This window comes from Schizophyllum commune, assembly GCF_000143185.2.
Source record: "Schizophyllum commune H4-8 unplaced genomic scaffold SCHCOscaffold_1, whole genome shotgun sequence".
Lineage (NCBI taxonomy): Eukaryota > Fungi > Basidiomycota > Agaricomycetes > Agaricales > Schizophyllaceae > Schizophyllum > Schizophyllum commune.
This window is the reverse complement of record NW_026089538.1, coordinates 3,338,783-3,357,075: the sequence shown is the minus strand read 5'-3', so window position 1 is coordinate 3,357,075 and position 18,293 is coordinate 3,338,783. Positions and strand designations below refer to the sequence as shown.

Below are 18,293 nucleotides of genomic sequence, written 5' to 3'. Positions count from 1 at the left end.
GGAACCAGAACCGGATCATTCCGATCACTCGCCCCTAAGGGCGAGCTCACGGTCAGCGATAGCACGCCTTTGTTGAACTTTCTTGGCGATCCTCTTGGTTGTCTTCGACGTCCATGATGGCAGGAAACCCACGCATTCTTCCTTTTTAAAGCGTCTCCGCCGCTCAGAAAAGCTCAGAAACCGCCCCGTAAGCCACCGATGACAGTGCGGCAGGCTATTGACTCGGACGTGCGGCGCGTACCTTATCTCTGGCGCCGGTGTCCCCGCACGCTGGAGCTTCGCCATGGCCCGATAGAGCACAGAGTTGATACATGTGCCGCGAGTGACTGGAGCGCCCGATAACAGAGGTATATAGACGGCAAGAGTCATTCTATCTCCCCTCCCCATCCTTCCTCTTCACTGCGTGCACCATGGCGGACGCGACCTCTGTCCCCGCCCTCCCCAAGGATGCAACTGCCGAGTCTGAGGGCTCCCAAGATGGCCAGTATTACAAGGTCCACTGGTTCCGCAGTACGATCTTCCAGGTGATCGTAGTTGGTGAGTGGCGATTTTTGTGTTAGCGGGATGAGGCTCACCTTTGGGCAGGGATGGTTCGTACTTCCTATGTTGCTTCACAAGGACAAGAATGAATGTCCGACTAGGTTTTCTTCTGCGCACCGGGCATGTACAATGCGCTCAGCAACCTCGGTGCGGGAGGTCTGGCTACCCCATGGTATGCCAATGCGACATCCGCCGCAGGCTATGGTCCGTCCCCACCGTTATCGCCATTCGGCTCAGCTGACACTGTACAGTCTTCATGGCCTTCATGTGCATCATCGGCGGTGTCATCGTCAGCAAGATTGGCGTCCGTCTTTCGCTTCTGGTGCGCTCAACAGATCTGTGCCACCTTCTAAACCCATGCTAATCCTCCTGCAGATCTCTAGCACTGGCGACATCATGTTTGTGTGATCAACTTCTCGCCCCTCCCCAATTTCTCATTCCGCCACAGATACGCTGGGAGTTTATATCTAAACTCCAAAAATGGGACCCAGTGGTTCTTAATGCTGGGTGAGTGCTATTCTGGTTTGCATATGCAGTCCCGACTGACGAGGTTTATCTAGGTTCTATACTCTCGGGCATGACTGACGGCCTCATGTACGCCGTCGAAGGGCCCATCATCACATGTACGTCTTCGTCTTATCTCTTCAAGAAGCGCTCCCTTACCCTCGCATAGCATATCCCGAATCCGCATCCCGAGGCAAAATGCTAGGCCTTTGGGTTTTCATGCGGTCAGGTTCGTAGCTTGACCATTTTTTCTATGCAATTCCCCGCTCAGGCGACCATCTAACAGCGGCTCCCGTTGTCGGAGGCGCGATCATCTTTGGCCTCAACATCAAGGAGGACTCAGCGGGAGCCGTTTCCCTCGTCACATACCTCGTCTTGATTGGCATCATGTGTGCCGGCCCCTTCATCTCGCTCCTCATCTCGAGCCCCGACAAGGTGCAACGCCGTGACGGGAAGCCCATCCACTTCCGCAAGACCGGCTGGATGCAGACCTTCAAGGAGTGGTTCCAGGTCGTCTCGTCACCCAATGTACGTATCTACTTCGTCCTGCGTCGTATACCGCACATCTAAGCTTCCCTCCAGATCCTCCTCCTTTGCCCGCTTTTCTTCACCTCATGGTTCTACGGGTCGTACATTGGCACGCTCCAAACGCAGTTCTACAACGTCCGCTCGCGCTCGCTCTGCGCCTTCGTCATCAACTTTGCCGACATCATGGGCGGCTTCGGCATTGGCTGGTTCCTCGACCAGCAGCGGCTCTCCATAAAGCAGCGCGCGCGGTGGGCCTTCATCGGACTGATGGCCTTCAACTTGTTGCTGTGGCTCTGGACGGCGATCGTAACGAAGCAGTTGATTGACCATCAACCGACGATCGACTGGACGGACAGCTCGTGGTTTGGGAAGACCTTCACGCTGTTCTTCTTGTTCGATATGGCGACGATGGCGACGCAGACGACGTTGTACTGGATTTTGAGTCAGAGTACGTCTGTCTCTGTTGCAATCTCGACCACGGACTGATGGACTTACTCTCCAGTGTCTGACGACTTCATCACCCTATCCTACATGACGGGCACGCTCCGCGGCATCGAGTGCGCGGGCCAGGCCGTCGCATACGGCATCAAGTCGAGCGACACCACCGACTGGCTGTCCATCGGCCTGAACATCGGGCTTATCGTGTTCTCACTACCTTTCGCCTGGATCGTCATCCGCAAGATCGGCGTGGAGACGTTCGAGGTTGTGCGATTAGCGGACGAGAGCGCGCCGCAGGAGAAGCCGGCGACGCCGACGGGGGAGAAGGCGGAGTATGTGGCGTGAGGGTAGTACTAAGTAGACGGGGAGAGTTGGGTTGATGTCACGGTTGTTGTACACGATACTCATGTATTCACGAGGGGTACCGATGATGACTGTACGTTTGATGATTTCTTTTGCCTCAGAATGTCTGCACGCGGGAAGTTGATGAGATATATTGCGCATGTAATATCTGCCACCCAAGTTCACTAATCCTCTTCTTCCTCGTCCTCATCTTCCTCATCGTCCTCGTCACGGTCTTCCATACTTGCATCAAGGTCTTCTTCCTCTTCCTCCTCGTCCTCGTCCTCATCTTCCTCAGAAGCGTCCGTCTGTTGCGTGCTTGGTTGTGATGCGCCTTCCTCGGACCCAGAGTCGTCAACATCGTCGTCTTCGCCGTCATCTTCCTGTGTGGCTGTCAGCAATGATTGCAAGTGGCGGCAAGGAAGGCCCGTACATCATTCTTCTCTTCTTGCTGAGTGAGATTCCGGCCGATAGGAACGAGGAAATTGAAGCCTCTGTCGCGTATATTGCGCATCTACAGGCGGTCAGAATGAAGGCGGTCAAGAGACGACTGCCGCAACTAACCGCAGTATCGAGCGATGTCTCTTCATCCTCTAGGTCCGCAATTTCTTGCTCCAGATTTCGGTATGCATTGAGCCGCCCATAGACCTGTACTTTACGCGGCAAAGGCTTTATGTATGGCTGATTGAGGTGTGGCAACACCAAGGGAAACCGAGATTCCCGGGGAAGCAAAGTGGGAGACGCAGCAGACATCTTGTGTTCGTCAATAGGCCTTTGTAGCGAGAAAAGTGGGTAGAATTTGGGCTCAAGCGCAGGGCTTCCTCATGTCATGGTGGTGGTTCGAAAACAAGCGCGCAACGGTCAGGTGATTGGCTTTGCTTAATGTGTCACGCTGTGACAGGACGCGTATCTTGTCCTGTCCCGTCATGTCGACTACGGGTCGCAAGCGCCAAAATGATTGTCCGGACGGCTCCCGCGACGCCAAGCTACCGAAATTGGACGTCTCGACCGTAGATTGGCCAGCCTTCTTCAAAGACGCAGCCAATCAGGCGTCTGTGAACAGATTTTTCGACGAGCCAAGTGCGTGACAGTCATATACAGCTCATATTGCAAGCTGATCTGTACCTCAGAGGACAGCAAGAAGTACTATGCTCTGCGCGTCGTCCGAGTGCGCGATAGGGACCTCGAAAGAAAGATTGAGCTCAAGGCGATCAGCACTGAGGTCGTCGCTGGACAGAAGCGACATCTTTCTATATATGTCTACTTCGACGCTGCCTGCTTGGCATCCCTCCGCGAGCGAGACATAACGATAAAACCGCAAGACGAGATATACCTGTCCCTCAAGGATGCTCGCCGAGCGAAGTTCGAGTCCGACGACTCACCGGTGCTGCAGTACCACACCAACGTGATCTACCAGTACAGGAGTTGTGCTGACCAGCGGCTTTGTGGGAAGGTCGTTAACACCGGTGTGTCTATAGGCCACATGTGTGGTGTCTTGGTACTCATTATCTCCAATAGCGGACTGGTTCAACAAGTTCGCCTCATCGCAATCCCTCGAGTCCGATGATATGGATGTCGATGAGGTCGCCGACGACCGGACAACATTAGCACCTGCTGCACCTAGCCACGAAGAGTCATTGTCGGCGCGCACTCCGACGCGGTCGAATACCACTAAATCCATGCCGACACCGCCAAATACCGTATGCGGTTCAAGCCCCGTCAACGCACCCTCCGTTCTGCGTGCCGAACCTGAACCCGAACCTGTCGCCAGTGAACAGCTTGAGCATGCCCCTCAACGAGACAGTAAGCAGGGGACCGCCGGGTCGAAAGCCAAGTCCAAGCAGAAGAAGCCGAAGCCAGCGCCACCGGCCGAGGAGCCGCACGAAGGTGTTGAGAAACTCAGCAAGGGCCAGAAGAAGAAGAGACAGGAAAAACGGAAAAAGCAAAGAATCGCGGCAGAATCACCAAATCAGGGCTCTGCTCCAGCGACCGCGGAACCGTCACCGAAGCCGGTAACGGTAGCTACGCCGACCATACAGCCGGTGCAGTCTGTATCTGCTGGTCCAGCTACACCAACCCCAGCTCCACCTGCGACACCTGCTACCTGGCCCCCGCCTGGTGGTCAGATCATCCAACTCACCGCACCGGGTGAGGAGGAGGGCTCGACTGTGCTTACTACTGGGCGAGGAGTATGTCTCCACTTCCCTCGCCTGAGGACTCTGATATTGACCAACATATAGGAGAGATACATAGCTCTCAACACAGTCGAAAACAAGCCTGCAGGCGAGCTCTGGTCCGTCATCGGGATAGTCGAGTTCGCGAAGGATGTCAAGCAGACCAAAATGGGAGGCGAGTCGTCGCACTAGGCGTCCAGACCATTACTGAACCGATCTTAGATTGGCATTCTTATATCAAAGTATTTGACCCCAGCGTCTTCGATAAGGAATCCAAGCACCCGTCCTCAGTCTGTATCATGGGCTATTCGAAGCAACACCGAGAGTGGGCGCCACAACCCAAGCAGGATCAGGTCATCATACTCCGTAACATCAAGGTAGGCACCTCTCATATGAAGCGATACGCGGCTGACGGCAGTCCAGAGGACCGACCGACAGAATATTGGCTACGGCAACCGCTTGCAATGGGCAATTTACGATCCTGATACGCGGTCTATGACCCACGGCACCATAGGCGACGAGGTTGCGCAGAGCGCCATCTTAAAGGGCGAATTTGTGTCGTTTTCGCCATTCTGGCATGCGGACGAACAGGAAACTCAGTATTGCGCGTATCTGCACCAGTGGTGGCAGGAGATGAGGCAGGAGAAGAATCAGGAGGATCAAGCTGGTTTGGCGTCGGGCCGCATTATCCAGATCGAGACGCCAGTCAGCAATCCCACTCAGAGACAATACCACACAGGAAGGCCGCTCCTTCGCATCGCAGATCTTTCCTTCGAGCGGTGTAATAGTCTGCATTTCTTCGACTGTACTGTTGAGGTGAATGCTCTTCCCGATCGCCTCTTCCGTGTGCTTACGTTCGTCCAGATCGTCGCCGTCTTCTCAGACAAGCACCCGCCTAACGTATATGTGACCGACTACTCGAGCAACGGCCACTTGAGGACGCCGACGGGCGCTTGGGTCCCAGAACGCTTCGATAAACTTTGCTTCAAGATCGAGATGTGGGATGCTTCGAGGGCAGCAGCGGAAAAGCTGTACCCAGCAGACTATTACACGATCTCAAATTGTCGACTCAAAGAAGACAGTCTGGGTTACTATGAGGGCCGCCAGCAGGAGGCCAAGTTCAGGAAGCTGAACGAGGCGGACGCGGAGAGCGATCCCATGCTGAAGGAGCTGTTGGAGTACGTCTGCATTTGCGTGAACCACTGTGTCGTGCCTAACATATCTGTAGGAGGAAGCGAAAGTGGGAGACCACCAAGAATGCCGCTCCGGCGCCGGAACCTGAGTCTCGCGCCATAGGCGAAGTCGCGCTCAATGATTTTTTTGACACGGTGGTAGAGGTACGTCGACTCGCTGCGCCGCACTCCCCTTCCTAAACTCTGCGCAGGTTCTTCACGTTGAAGGCGCCGACCTCTATGTCACCGATTATTCCGCGCATCCAGATCTCCAGGATCTGCGTTACGACCCTGCCTGGGCGGCGGGCCTCGATGGGCTCGTGCTCAAGATATGCACCGAGCAGGTGCAGACGAAGGTCGCGCAGGGGCTTTCGAGGGGCAACTTCTGCCGGATCACCAACTTGCGTATCGTGCATAGTGCGGTGAAGGGCGAGACGATTGGGAAGCTTGGGGGGAATGAGAGGAAGCGCATCTTTCGTGTCAATCCTGCATTGGCAGACCGCGGCTTCAAGGAACTGTTGAAGTACGTTCTGCGACGGTTCTAATGCGTGTGATCGCTTGCTGATTCTTCTATTCAGCCGCAAGAAGCAATGGGAGAATGTCCACGCTCGACAGCCGGACGGTGAGCATTTGCCCGCAAAGGGAGAGACGCCGACCAACGAAGGGAAACGTCCGGTCGGGACGTTCTTCGGACCACGCAAGTCCTCTACGTCGTCGTCGAAACCTCCTGCCAAAGCAGCCGGTGCTGTGGGCCTAACTTTTGCCGAGTTGCGCGACAAACCGAAGTCCAAGATCTACACCGTCGTAGCTCGCGCGACACTCGCAGTTGACTGCAAGTCCTGGGATGACTGCATTGTTCGGATGTGTGCGCAGTGTCAGAAGGAGTGAGTCGGACGTGCCGGGACTGTTGGGTGGCGTGCTGACCAGCGAGAAGGATACCACGCATACGTCGAGCATGCTTGGATTGCAACGACACGGATCATGAATTCGTGCAAGTGAGCGACGCGCGACTTCTGCTCGAGCTCACCGACACGACCGGGGATACTGAGCGAGTGGCGGTCATGAGCAAATTGGTACGTCCTAATCTACTTTTCGTCGTTGTCGAGCTGACTGTTTGCATAGCGTCCTTCCCTGCACACCGAGGTCAAAGCTTCGTCACAACCGGAGCGTGTCTTTGAGGAGTGGCTGAGGCCGCTGACTGGCGACGACCTCTCGAAGGTGCAGACGGCCGATACGCCGCTCGCGGATGTTGTGCTTCTGAGCAAGGAGAACGAGACGTATTGCCTCGTCGATTACATGTTGAGGCGCTCATAGACGCCGGCTAATTACATGGACAATACTCTATCTTACCACATCTAACCATATACATTATCTAGTAATCTATGCGCTTCGCCATGGCTTTCAACATGTCCTGCAGCGTTTTCTGAGCAGGTGAGATGTGAAGGGATCTAGCGCACGTGGCGCTGCCGCAGCCGCCGTTGTCGCAGGCTTCTTCTGCCAAGTCTACGTTTCTTCCTTCCGCCAACGCGGCATCCCTCCTCCAAAATGCAGCTGCCGCGACCGCTGCTGCTGCTCCTATTGACACTCCTTGAATTATCCTCGGCGGCGCGCACGAAGCGGAATCACGACACACATCACTACTATGTCCTAGAGCACTCCGACGCCGCAGGCGTCCCCCTCGCCGACGTCGCTCGCGCACTCGGTGTCAGCGTCCTGGAGAAGGCCGGCGAGCTCCCGAACCACTGGCTGGTATCCGTAGAGAAGTCGCTGTCCGAGCTCTCCGCGCGCGACGCTGCTCCGGAGGACCCAGTGATGGCGCGCTATGCGGAACTCAAGGAGCGTGCGGCGGACACCTCTCTATGGCGCCGCTCAGAGGAGCGACACGCTCGCGATGTACTATCATCGATCAAGCACCTTGAGCGGCAGACGCTGCGCCAGCGACACAAGCGCGCACCAGCTCCCCCACAACCCGCCCCCATATCCGCCTCGCGCACGACAGCGGACCGCCTGGGTATCGAGGACCCGCTCTTCACGCAGCAATGGCACCTCGTCAACGACGAGTTCCCGGAGCACATGATGAACGTCGTGCCAGTCTGGGACATGGGATACACGGGGAAGGGCATCATCACCTCCTTCGTTGACGATGGACTGGACTATACTAGTCTTGACTTGAAGGAGAACTTCGTGCGTGCAAAAGGTCCTATTCGAAGTACCTCGCTGACACTCTCGTCAGGACGCAGACGACTCGTACGACTTCAACGACCACGAAGACCTCCCCACCCCCAAACTCTCCGACGATCATCACGGTACCCGCTGCGCCGGTCAGGTCGCCGCGGGCAAGAACAGCGCCTGCGGCCTTGGCATCGCATACGAGTCCAAAGTCGCCGGCGTGCGCATCCTCTCCGGCCCCATCTCCGACGTCGACGAAGCCGCTGCACTCAACTACGGCTATCAGAACGTCTCGATCTACAGCTGCAGCTGGGGGCCGCCAGACAACGGCCGCTCCATGGAAGGCCCCGGTCATCTCATAAAGAAGGCGGTTCATAATGGCATCAACTACGGACGCGATGGGCTTGGCTCGATCTTCGTCTTTGCCAGCGGCAATGGCGCGGGCTCGGGCGATCAGTGCAACTTCGACGGCTATACGAACAGCATCTATTCAGTGACTGTATCGGCGATCGACCATAAGGGTCTCCACCCGTACTACTCTGAGCCTTGTGCTGCGAACCTCGTCGTTGCATACAGCTCTGGCAGCGGGAAGCAGATCGTGGGTAGACGTATTGACAGTGCGAGCTATCGCTGACCGGCATGTGCAGGTGACGACCGATCGTGGGGAGGACAAGTGCTCTTCCTCGCATGGCGGAACCTCTGCTGCCGCGCCTAACGCGGCCGGCGTCTTCGCCCTCGCTCTTGAAGCCCGTCCCGATCTGACATGGCGTGACATCCAGTACCTCTGCGTGCAGACCACCCGCCAAGTCAATCCGGATGATCCTGACTGGGAGAACACCTTCTCTGGCAAGCCATATAGCTACAAGTACGGCTTCGGCGCGCTCGACGCGGAGGCCTTCGTGAAGGCCGCGCAGGGCTGGCAGCTTGTCAAGCCCCAGTCGCGCCTTGTCACGGATCCTGTCGTGCTTGGGAACGGCACGATGACGGAGACGGGCGAGTACTCGGGTGGCGAGTTCATCGTTCCCGGGGGCGTTACGAGCACGCTGGAGGTCACGCAGGAGATGATGGCGGCGTCGAATCTGGAGACGCTCGAGCACGTCAACATCAAGGTCTGGATCAACCACGCTCGCCGGGGCGATGTCGAGGTCGAGCTTGTCAGCCCACGCGGGGTGAAGAGCGTCCTCGCCGCTGCACGGAAGAACGACGATGACACGGAGGGTTTCCCTGGATGGATGTTCATGAGCGTCAAGCACTGGGGCGAGGATGGCGTCGGCACCTGGACCATCAAGGTATCCGATCAAGGTGTGCCCGACGAACGAAACGGCACCTTCCTCGGCTGGAATATGGTCCTTTGGGGCACCACTATCGACGAGTCGCAGGCCGTGCTGTACGATGCTCCTGTCGACAATGTCGTCTTCCCGCCTCAGCATGTCGAGCCTCCCTCCCTCACCATCACTCCCTCCGCCACTAAGCAGCTCACCAAGCCCACCAACGGCCTCGATAGCGATCACCACACCGTCGAAGGCGAGAACACCGCACCCGCCTTCACCTCCAGCATACAAGACGACATCGCCTCCGCGCCCACCGACTCTGCCTCCGCCTCGCCCAGCACCACCCCCACCGCCGACGAGGGCTGGTTTTCCGACATGGCGAACCTTGTCTCGACACAGAAGTGGTTCTTCGGCGCGATGGGCGCCGTCGTGCTCTTCGGCGTCGGCGCCGGCGTCTTCCTCTGGCGCCGCCGCGTCGTGCGCACGCGCGAGCGGTACGCGGCGCTGCCCGGGGACGACACCGCGGGCGGCGTGCAGATGAGCGCATTAGATGGGTCGGGTGGCAGCGGGGGCGCGTCGCGCACGAAGGAGCTGTACGATGCGTTTGGGGAGGTGTCGGATGATGAGGATGAGGATGCGGACGAGCAGACGCGTCTGAGGGGCGATCCGCATGGGGAGGAGGGTTTGCACCAAGGATTCTTGGATGAGGATGAGCACGAACCGCCAACGAGGTATAGGGATGAGCCTGAGGGGCTTGAGGCGTCACGCGCAGGGACATCGCGGTCGGCGTCGGGGAGTCCGAGCGGCAGCTGGGTGGATGCGGCAAGGCCATAGTCTGCTGCTACGCTGTCCCGCCGGTGCACTTGGATTGTTCCGGAGCTCGACCATAGACGACGCTCGTTTCGCTGTACTATCCTTTACTATCAGACTACCTATCTGTAATTGCGCGCATACACAACGGGCGGATATTTATTACCTGGAGCACTGTGAGGACAGAAGTGTGAAAGACTTATGGTAAAGAACCTTGGAGAAGATGAGGATGATGGAGGCAATCGCTGGTGGATTGCTCGCGATAGCTTACCTATTGCAGTCAGCGAAAGGATCTGAGGAGCTTTGACGCACCGTTCGTTGTTGCAAGATCTCGGCCGTTTCTGAAGGTGATGCAAGATGATGCCGGGGATAATATTATGCCCATGCTGCTGTTATACAGGACTGTCGTGAATGGGAAGATGCGCAAGAAGGGGCAAACCGATGCTGATGAGTGGGAGAAGATACTCGGACCGCCATCGCCATCGACGCCTAAACGAAGATCGCCACAGCCCCCGCATCCTTGTGCTGTATCCACTGCCCGTCTATCTTCAAGCTCTTATGAACGTGTTCGCAGTTTTCCACCGGACACGCCCACTCGTACTCCGCTTCAACTATAGGCGGGCCGCCCTTCCGCTTCCGCTTGCGAGGACTAGAGCGGGTGCGTAGTCGTGAGCGCATGGAGGTCGGAGTCGAGTCGGCGTTGGAGGTAGCAGGTGCGTCTTCCTCGACAATGGGCATGTAAAGGCCGTTATTCCGTGTCCTCGCCCGGCCCTTGCCCTTGCCCTTCGCCGGCACCTCGTCCTCTGGCGCGGGGCGGCTGACAGCCTCGAAGCAGTACCCGTCGATCATGTGCCCGCACCGCAAGCCCCAGAGCTTGTGCAGGCGCTCCTCTTCGGGACCCAGTGCGCTGAGGTTGTCGCCGAGAAGCAGCGGGCGCATGCAGTGTGTGCACTGGAGGACATTCTCCGTCTGCGCGGGGGAGCTGCTGGACGAGGTACCGGTGGGGTCCGCGTCGCTCTCGCCGAAACCGAAGTCGTTCGTGAAGCCTGCTTCTGGTGATTCCGGATGCGTGTACTCGGGCTTGTACATAGGCTCATCGGGGCGACTGCTGGGGAAGAGGCGGTATGGGGCTGCACCGGCTCCCTCGAAGGCTATGGAGAAGGCGAGGAACCGGTCGGCGGCGCTGTCCTCTTCCTCGGCTATCCCAAGCCCTGGGGCAAGTGTGTGTATTAGCTGAAGGATTCCGCCCCCACTGCGCGGATTGCGGCGACGGTTCTCAGACAGTAGGGCGCCGCCGAAGCCCATGCGGGGATGGTCCGGGGTCGCGTGCGCGGGAGGGGCGGCTTGTGGAGGTGGTAAGCGTGGAGGGGGAAGTCGCCTCCATGACGGGCCAGGCTCGGCAGACATCTCGAAGGGCAGGGGGCCATCATGGGGCCGTACGACGCCTGCATCGCGCGGTTCTGTGGGTGCGAAGGCGCCGTACTGGGATCTGCGCGGGGGTAATGGCCGCCAATGGGCATACGCTCTCGGGAAGGGAGGCACTGGGGGAACCTCCGATGGTTCTCTCCTGAGCGGCGGGGATCGCAGCCGGCGGGTGGGGCGCGCTTCAGGAGGAGAGACATGCAGGCGTCAGCGTGGGAAAGAGGGAGGGCGATGAATGATTGAGCTCACCAGCTGGCGAGTGCGCGCGGCTCATGCCCACAAACTCGATCTCATCATCGTCCGGCACGACGACCACATCATCGTCGTCGTCGATGGTAATGACCTCGCTGCGGGCCGCGTTCCGGCGGGCGGCGTGGACGTCATTGTCGTCAAGGAGGTCGACGTCTATGACTTCGGTAGGGGCTCGCTGAGTGAGATAGTCGTGCTGTATAGGTGCTGGGCGCTCGACGGCGGTGGACATGGCGGACGACGAGCTCGAAGGCGTGGTGGATGTACGAAAGTAAGCAGGCGCCACCTCTTGGAACCGCGATCGAATACTCGGACGCGCGTGGCTGCCACGCGAGCAACAATGACCCGTTCCCGGTGGAGTCGGCAAACCCCGATCCTGCTTGAACTCGACGGCGATGAGCGATTCGTGTTGCATAACCGCGCTGGATTTACAAGCAAATGGCATATCGTTAATCGAATTCAACGCAACGGGTGTCGATTCTTGCATTCTCATGCGAGTTCTTGGGACTTGAATTCCTCTTGACATTTGAAGGTCGATCAAAGTGGCGACCATTTTGTCTTCTTCACCAGACGGAGACGACAACGTCGTTCACGCCTTTTCGGCACGGCTCAGTACTCCTCTCGAAGGGATTGAACTGGACTCGGTCATCGCTTCTTGCGCGCAGGTGGACCACTTACGCAGTCACCCTCCGTGAGCCACTTGTACTTCCTCTTCAAGCTTTATCACGAGTCTCCTACATGTACTCTTTCAGTCTCTTCCCTAAGGCACCTCACCAACTCACTCAACGGCCGCAATCAACGAGGCTACATAGACCCGCGGTTCCGACCCATGTCTCTCGCCTCTTTTTCCGAGGTATACGCCCCACTGAATGGCGGTGTTCCGTCTTCCATGTGCATCCTACGCGTCTGAGCGTGCAGAAATGACGTCTCTTCGTCGAGAACCATAATTTCTTGTCCCAGAAACATCGTCTCTTTGCCTCTTGTGGCCGTCCGCTGCTTCGGATGGGTGGTCACTGCTTCCCCCGCGGCTCATCTTCGCGCCCTTCCTGTCGATCTTCATTGTCGCCCTCTGACACTTCGTCGCCGTGCGCAGGGTGCCTGTGGGTCTAGCGGCCCGCGGTTGGGCATGGGGAGGGATGCAAGGCGTCGCTAGAGTATATAAGCCTCGCCGAGCTGGACCAGAGAGTCTCAGGTAAAGCTGAAGATGCTCTCTCATTCCCTTACCCTCCTGGCTGCCGCCGCATCCGTCGCCGCGCACGGCTACGTGCAAGAGATCGTCGACTCGGCGGGGACGGTCTACACTGGATATCTTCCGGTGAGTGGGATGACGTTGCGGGTGGGGGTCTAGCCACTGACATTGTTTCTCTAGTACCAGGACCCGTACATGAACCCTACGCCGGAGCGCATCGTTCGCAAGATTCCGGGCAATGGTGAGGCAATTGTGCTGCAACCTATCTCATCGCTAACTTGCATGACTTTGTAGGTCCCGTCACGGATCTGTCGCTCATCGAGTGAGTATGGTCTCATGCAATCAAACATGGAACAAGGAGTCTAAACGAACTTTTCAGCGTTCAGTGCAACGGCTACACTGAGGGTGGCCAAGCGGGCTCTGCTCCGGCGCCAATTTACGCGACCGTCGAGTCGGGCTCCGAGCTTCACCGTACGTGCCCTCCTCTGTTTCAAACATGACTGACGAGCTGACGTTCAACAGTGAACTGGACGACGGTGCGCTGGCTTTGTGCTGTCTAAAGCTCAGTTGATAACCTATGTTTTGCAGTGGCCAGAGTCCCACATGGGGCCAATTATCACCTACATGGTCCGTCCTTCCCGGCATTATCAGCAAGTTCATATTCACCAACTTCGTGCAGGCCCGCGCGCCCAGCGACATCACTGCCTGGGAGCCTGGCACTGACGCTGTTTGGGTACGTCTCGCTTGCACTTCAGAAGCCCGAAGCTAACTTGTACCCTTCACAGTTCAAGGTCGACGAGCTCGGCAAGACATCGGACGGCAAGTGGGCTGCAACAGATATCCTCTCCGAGAACAACAGCATCTACACCTTCACGATTCCCGCAAGCCTGAAAGCCGGCCAGTATATTGTTCGTCATGAGATGTACGTTGCGCTCACCTTGCAAGATCGACTCATCGTCCTTCCTCTTACCCACTCGCACACTTGCTCACGTACCCTACAGCATCGCCCTCCATGGCGCTTGGGAGTACCCTGGCGCGCAGGTCTACCCGTCCTGCATTCAGGTCGAAGTGACCGGCTCAGGAAGCGCGCTTCCCACGGACTTTGTCTCCTTCCCTGGCGCTTACACGGCGGACACTCCGGGCATTGTGTTCGATGCGTACGGTGCGTAGTATGGTGGATTCAACCTGTGCCACCCATGCTAAGCGACGACGCTAGATGATAGCCTCGACTACCCGATCCCGGGTCCTGCGGTGTAAGTGTGACAGGAAACGCTCTTGAGATGTATTGCTGACACCTGTTGCTCAGCTGGAGCGGTTGATAACGTTTTCGCGCTTCCTTCTTGAGGCAATCGAGGGGTGGGAAGGGTTGTAGGTCCAGTCTTATATGCTTTAGTTTGGTAATCACTGCCACGGGACTTCGATAAACTTCGACTTGTATTCTTTGGCCGAAAAAAAACCTGCTTCTGACCGTCATCTCGCTCGACGTTATACTTGTCTCTGCGTCTTGTAAATCGCCCGTGAGCTGCCCAAAGGCCTGGACATCGCCCCCAGACCAGTTCCCACCTGGCCGCCACGCTGCAAATTGTTCCGATGCGGATGCACATGAAAGTACGTACTTTTTGAAATACTCCAAATCAACGCCACGATCTGTTCATGCCCTGCGCTTGCTAGCCAGCAGCTACGCACGTTCTTTTGTTCTCTTCCCCCATGGCCACTTTGACAGCGAGCAGTAAACCGGTCCCCCACCGCGCCCTCAGCGACACGGGCCCGCGACGCGCACGGCCGCGCAAACGGTTGCGGCGCATGTCGACCTCCGCGGTGGGAAGGTCGCCGCGAGTGCAGTTGCGGCACCCGCTGCCGCACTCGCTCGAGGCGCTCGACCTGTCCTCGAATTCGCCCACCCAGTCCCTCGCCTCCCTCCGCGTTCTCATCCTCACCTACCTCGCCGATCTCGAGGCGCGCCTGGCCGAGTACGAGTCCCCCGACCTGATCGCACTGGGCGGCGGCACGTTCGACGAGATGCGCGACTGGGCGCGCACGGCGCTCGACAAGCTGGAGTCCATCCGCCAAGACGTATCCGCCGCCCTCCCCGAGTTCCATCTGCCCGACCTGCCCTCGCTCGACGACGTGCGGAGCCACCTGCCCGACTCAGACGACCTGTCGCAGCGGCTGTACTCGAAGTTCGACGACGTGCGCGCCGCGCTGCAGGACATCGACCTCTCGCAGCCGAGCAGCTTTCTCCCCACGCTTCCGAGCCGTATCCAGGATCTCCAAGCGCACTTGGCGGACATCCAGCGGCGTGCCGGCATTCCCGCGCCGATCGCCGTGCTATACGACCTGCTAGACGCGCTGCGCTCGTCCGAGGTCGTCGCCACGCTCATCCGCATGGCCGAGGAAGAGGAGGAGCGGGTGGAGGACATGGTCGACTACGCGACCCGGGAGGTTCGCAAAGCAGTCACTCGCTCGTTGGAGGGCATGCGCCTTATCCAGTACTCCGACCTCCCAGAGCGCTGGAGGAGCAATCCCTTCGTTACCCATGGCTATCGATTTATACCCCTAGAAAGATGGCACTTGATTGTGTTATCGCTGTTCGCGTTCCATAACGAAACTCGTACGTGCGAGCCCTATACCCCGACGAAGCTCGTGCTAACGCCCAGGACAGTCAATATTCATACTCACCTCATCCCCTTTGTGCTCTGGGGTGTCAATTCGCTACCCTTCCTTAAAGCGGATCTTCCTGACCTCCCCGAACGCATCTTCATGTCCTTTGCTCTTCTCTGCTTATTCAGCAGTGCGGTTTGGCACACGATGTCCGGTTGTGCTCATTTTGCGAGCATGGAATTCTGCGCTCGAATAGACTACGTTGGCATCGGATGGTGAGCGCAGTCCCTGTCCCCTTCCCTCCCGGTCCAGTCATCACGCGTAGCCAAAAGCTCACATCTCCTTAGGTTGATCAGCGCCAGCGTCGGAACTGTTGTATACTATGGCTTCCAAGATCCTCAATATCATTACCTTCGCAACGGTTTCCTCACGCTTTGCTTCTGCACGGGGCTTGCGGGCAATGTCTTCCCGTTTATGAACTGGTTCAACGAGTACAAATACAGGGTACGTCCCTTCGGTGACCGCCTTGCGTCTTCACTCACATGTCTCTCAGGGCTACCGTATACTCTTCTTCTTGACGCTGGCTTTCTCTTCCTTGGCGCCGCTGGCTATGCTGGCAAATCTGTACTCATTTGGCGCTATGATGGGATTCATCAGTATGTGTCTCACACCCTTGCTCACCCGTGCGTCGCTGATGACGAACGTTGTTGTAGGTCCAATCATCCCATCCTTGCTATCCTACGTCGCCGGACTAGTCTTCTACGCCACGCACATTCCCGAGCGGTGGATGTCGCCAAAGTGGACGCAGCGCCTGGACTGCATTGGCGGCGGCTCGCACTGCATTTGGCATCTGTTCATCGTGCTCGCCGTTAGCCAACACAGGGGAGCGATCAGTTACTTGAAGCATGGGATTGCGGGGGAGGTGCAGTTTTGAATGGGGTGGTCAGTGAAGTTCTGCTCATAGCGCCCTCGATTCTGACCATCGCGCAGACAGGGTTTTATGTGCGGATGGTGGTGGTATATATTATGGCAATGGTGTGCGAGGCTATCGATTTTCCTCCTCGCCCTACATCTCACTCCGCGGCGTGTCTTATGTACACGTCGTGGAATTGCATTCTTTTTCGAGCTATCCTCCGGTTTCTTAGGCGCAGTCCAAGACGAATGGGTAGTTCTAAAACCAGTTTGACATTTAGACTGACAATATGACAACTATGACCAACTTTATCACACCATGGGCGAGTCCGCTCTTGGACAACACCCGTGTCCAACGGTGCCGAGAGAAACATCTCCAGAAGGAGAGGGGGGAGCAAAAGATTGTACGGATACGGCGAAAGCCCGAGGACTCTCGCCGACATCAGTCTGCCTTCGCACTCGTTCCGGCCCATCAGCAGAGCCGATGAACGCTCGAACTCGTGCGAATGCTCTCCACTGGCTGAGCCGCAACCCGCTGCCTGCCCAGCAGACATGGGTGGATCCCGTCGACGGCGTGTGCGTGCGTACCCCGTTGACGAGACCGTACTAGTCGAGGGAGTCGACATGAAAACGCCAGGAAGAGATGAGTACGTTGGTACTGCCTTGCTCGGATCCGGAGAACGTTATTTCCGTCGACCACACGGTGCCTCACAGTCGCTGACCGAAGTCAGTTCTCTTTAGCGCCCTGTGGCCTGCCAACCGCTCAGAAGCTCTGTCCCACCGAGTGGAAGGTGCCCGGCAGTACATCATGACGATGGCCTCGTACACCTCGGGTAATGAGCTCGAACGAGTCAGCGCAGTCCACGAAGCCACGGGACGCCCTTGCGTCCCCCTTCGTGCGACCGACCACGGTTTATTTGTTGTGCTTCGGGGCGGGGAGTCTGCCAGCTGGGGCCGGCATGCGCGTCGTTCTCAGGTCTGACGCATCCGGGAGGACGCGGCCAACAGGGCGCCTGGCGTGCACCAAGTCGGCTTGGATCAGACCAGCCGCATACAGGGTTGTCCAGCCTACATTCTCCATCCGCCATGCGTAGCCCCTCCTCACCGATCGTCGTGAGATACTAAGTCGCGGGGTGATACCATACGACCAGTAGACACTTCGATATGTGAGAAGAGACCCCGCTTTCGTCGTACGTCTTGAACGTCTTGCAACGGCGCTTCGGTATGCAACGAGCTGCGCTCAGAGCCTCGTCGAAGACACCAGGTTCCTCTCCTCAGGCGACTGATCACAAGCCAGTGCTCGACAACGCGCAGCTCGGTCCGGTCCTGCTCTGCACTGACAGGCCGGACCCTGCGCCCCGGACATTCGGATTGAATGTTCATGTATTCCCAGCGACCCGTCGCGCAGACCGGGCCAAAGTATTATCGTAGGTCGACGATCCTCGATGATGGTTGCATCATCGAGATAGGCGCGGATCCCACAAGCTCTTCACCAGAGGCTCGGGCCCATCGTGAGATGGGAAGGCCACCATGAAGCCAGTGCACCGAGCCTGGCGAAGAATTTGGGCTGGGACCCATCCAGCAGAGGCGAGCATGAGGACCACCGTGGGCTCTCGCCCATAGATGGTCCTTAAGCCCGCGTGCCGGGCCTTGAGATATACGCGTTCTTCGAGCTGACGCGTGCCATAGGGACCGAGCGCAATCATGGCTTGGCGACAGGCTTAACGCCCGTCGACAAGTCCAGAAGCGACGGTGGTCTATGGCACGCGCCTGTCATTGGCTCGCACGTATCGTACGCGTTCGTAGACGCGCGAAGAGACACCAGGGCACGAAGCCACTCTGGCCGATGAACTTGCTGTCATGGTGGGACGGAGAAAAAAGGGCCATGAGTCGATAGAATGTATCTCGGGACACCTATACAGTTGTGCGGCATTTGCCGAACTTCCTTGCCTTGGGCGCCCACAGCTTGCAT

The 18,293-nt window shown here is 57.7% G+C and overlaps 10 protein-coding genes across 10 annotated transcripts; 7 read left to right on the top strand and 3 right to left on the bottom strand.

Annotated features, from left to right (window-relative positions):
• The first annotated feature begins 119 nt into the window (after nt 1-119).
• SCHCODRAFT_02607871 (MFS general substrate transporter) lies at nt 120-2,470 on the top strand. Its single transcript, XM_050344280.1, has 10 exons — nt 120-533; nt 642-744; nt 792-862; nt 916-938; nt 989-1,047; nt 1,101-1,163; nt 1,214-1,273; nt 1,331-1,572; nt 1,627-2,020; nt 2,075-2,470. Exons 1-10 carry the CDS (start codon nt 411-413, stop codon nt 2,353-2,355), a joined length of 1,419 nt encoding a protein of 472 aa, XP_050203081.1. The 5' UTR covers nt 120-410; the 3' UTR covers nt 2,356-2,470.
• Nucleotides 2,470-3,206, bottom strand: SCHCODRAFT_02526445 (uncharacterized protein). Its single transcript, XM_003035692.3, has 3 exons — nt 2,917-3,206; nt 2,786-2,866; nt 2,470-2,735 (listed from the first exon to the last, which is right to left on the bottom strand). The coding sequence occupies exons 1-3, from the start codon at nt 3,103-3,105 to the stop codon at nt 2,538-2,540; spliced, it is 468 nt and encodes a 155-aa protein (XP_003035738.1). The 5' UTR covers nt 3,106-3,206; the 3' UTR covers nt 2,470-2,537.
• A 72-nt stretch (nt 3,207-3,278) lies between these two features.
• On the top strand, nt 3,279-4,718 carry SCHCODRAFT_02485678 (uncharacterized protein; the record flags this gene model as incomplete). The annotated part of the gene is made up of 4 exons (XM_003034857.2): nt 3,279-3,432; nt 3,483-3,818; nt 3,871-4,541; nt 4,593-4,718. The coding sequence occupies 4 exons, from the start codon at nt 3,279-3,281 to the stop codon at nt 4,716-4,718; spliced, it is 1,287 nt and encodes a 428-aa protein (XP_003034903.1).
• Nucleotides 4,719-4,825: 107 nt separating this feature from the next.
• On the top strand, nt 4,826-7,012 carry SCHCODRAFT_02661944 (uncharacterized protein; the record flags this gene model as incomplete). Its single annotated transcript, XM_003034858.2, has 7 exons — nt 4,826-4,903; nt 4,950-5,704; nt 5,755-5,863; nt 5,911-6,221; nt 6,277-6,582; nt 6,633-6,771; nt 6,821-7,012. 7 exons carry the CDS (start codon nt 4,826-4,828, stop codon nt 7,010-7,012), a joined length of 1,890 nt encoding a protein of 629 aa, XP_003034904.1.
• Nucleotides 7,013-7,184: 172 nt separating this feature from the next.
• SCHCODRAFT_02607864 (uncharacterized protein) lies at nt 7,185-10,119 on the top strand. The gene is made up of 3 exons (XM_003034859.2): nt 7,185-7,882; nt 7,932-8,465; nt 8,515-10,119. The coding sequence occupies exons 1-3, from the start codon at nt 7,244-7,246 to the stop codon at nt 9,970-9,972; spliced, it is 2,631 nt and encodes an 876-aa protein (XP_003034905.1). The 5' UTR covers nt 7,185-7,243; the 3' UTR covers nt 9,973-10,119.
• Nucleotides 10,120-10,285: 166 nt separating this feature from the next.
• On the bottom strand, nt 10,286-12,269 carry SCHCODRAFT_02607858 (uncharacterized protein). Its single transcript, XM_003035693.3, has 2 exons — nt 11,620-12,269; nt 10,286-11,552 (listed from the first exon to the last, which is right to left on the bottom strand). Exons 1-2 carry the CDS (start codon nt 12,062-12,064, stop codon nt 10,438-10,440), a joined length of 1,560 nt encoding a protein of 519 aa, XP_003035739.2. The 5' UTR covers nt 12,065-12,269; the 3' UTR covers nt 10,286-10,437.
• A 554-nt stretch (nt 12,270-12,823) lies between these two features.
• On the top strand, nt 12,824-14,185 carry SCHCODRAFT_01144769 (uncharacterized protein; the record flags this gene model as incomplete). Its single annotated transcript, XM_050341102.1, has 11 exons — nt 12,824-12,934; nt 12,989-13,049; nt 13,103-13,130; nt 13,188-13,279; nt 13,331-13,344; nt 13,397-13,435; nt 13,488-13,541; nt 13,594-13,730; nt 13,810-13,970; nt 14,025-14,061; nt 14,115-14,185. 11 exons carry the CDS (start codon nt 12,824-12,826, stop codon nt 14,125-14,127), a joined length of 747 nt encoding a protein of 248 aa, XP_050203080.1. The 3' UTR covers nt 14,128-14,185.
• Nucleotides 14,186-14,515: 330 nt separating this feature from the next.
• SCHCODRAFT_02483267 (HlyIII-domain-containing protein) lies at nt 14,516-16,343 on the top strand (the record flags this gene model as incomplete). Its single annotated transcript, XM_003034861.2, has 5 exons — nt 14,516-15,419; nt 15,471-15,684; nt 15,757-15,913; nt 15,963-16,065; nt 16,123-16,343. 5 exons carry the CDS (start codon nt 14,516-14,518, stop codon nt 16,341-16,343), a joined length of 1,599 nt encoding a protein of 532 aa, XP_003034907.2.
• Nucleotides 16,344-16,437: 94 nt separating this feature from the next.
• SCHCODRAFT_01266438 (uncharacterized protein) lies at nt 16,438-17,038 on the bottom strand. Its single transcript, XM_050341347.1, has one exon. It carries the CDS (start codon nt 16,945-16,947, stop codon nt 16,483-16,485), a length of 465 nt encoding a protein of 154 aa, XP_050203079.1. The 5' UTR covers nt 16,948-17,038; the 3' UTR covers nt 16,438-16,482.
• SCHCODRAFT_02710476 (uncharacterized protein) lies at nt 17,031-17,391 on the top strand (the record flags this gene model as incomplete). The annotated part of the gene is made up of 1 exon (XM_050347037.1): nt 17,031-17,391. A coding segment is annotated over exon 1 (234 nt), but the record flags the coding sequence as incomplete, so codon positions are not given.
• Between the last annotated feature and the right edge of the window lie 902 nt (nt 17,392-18,293).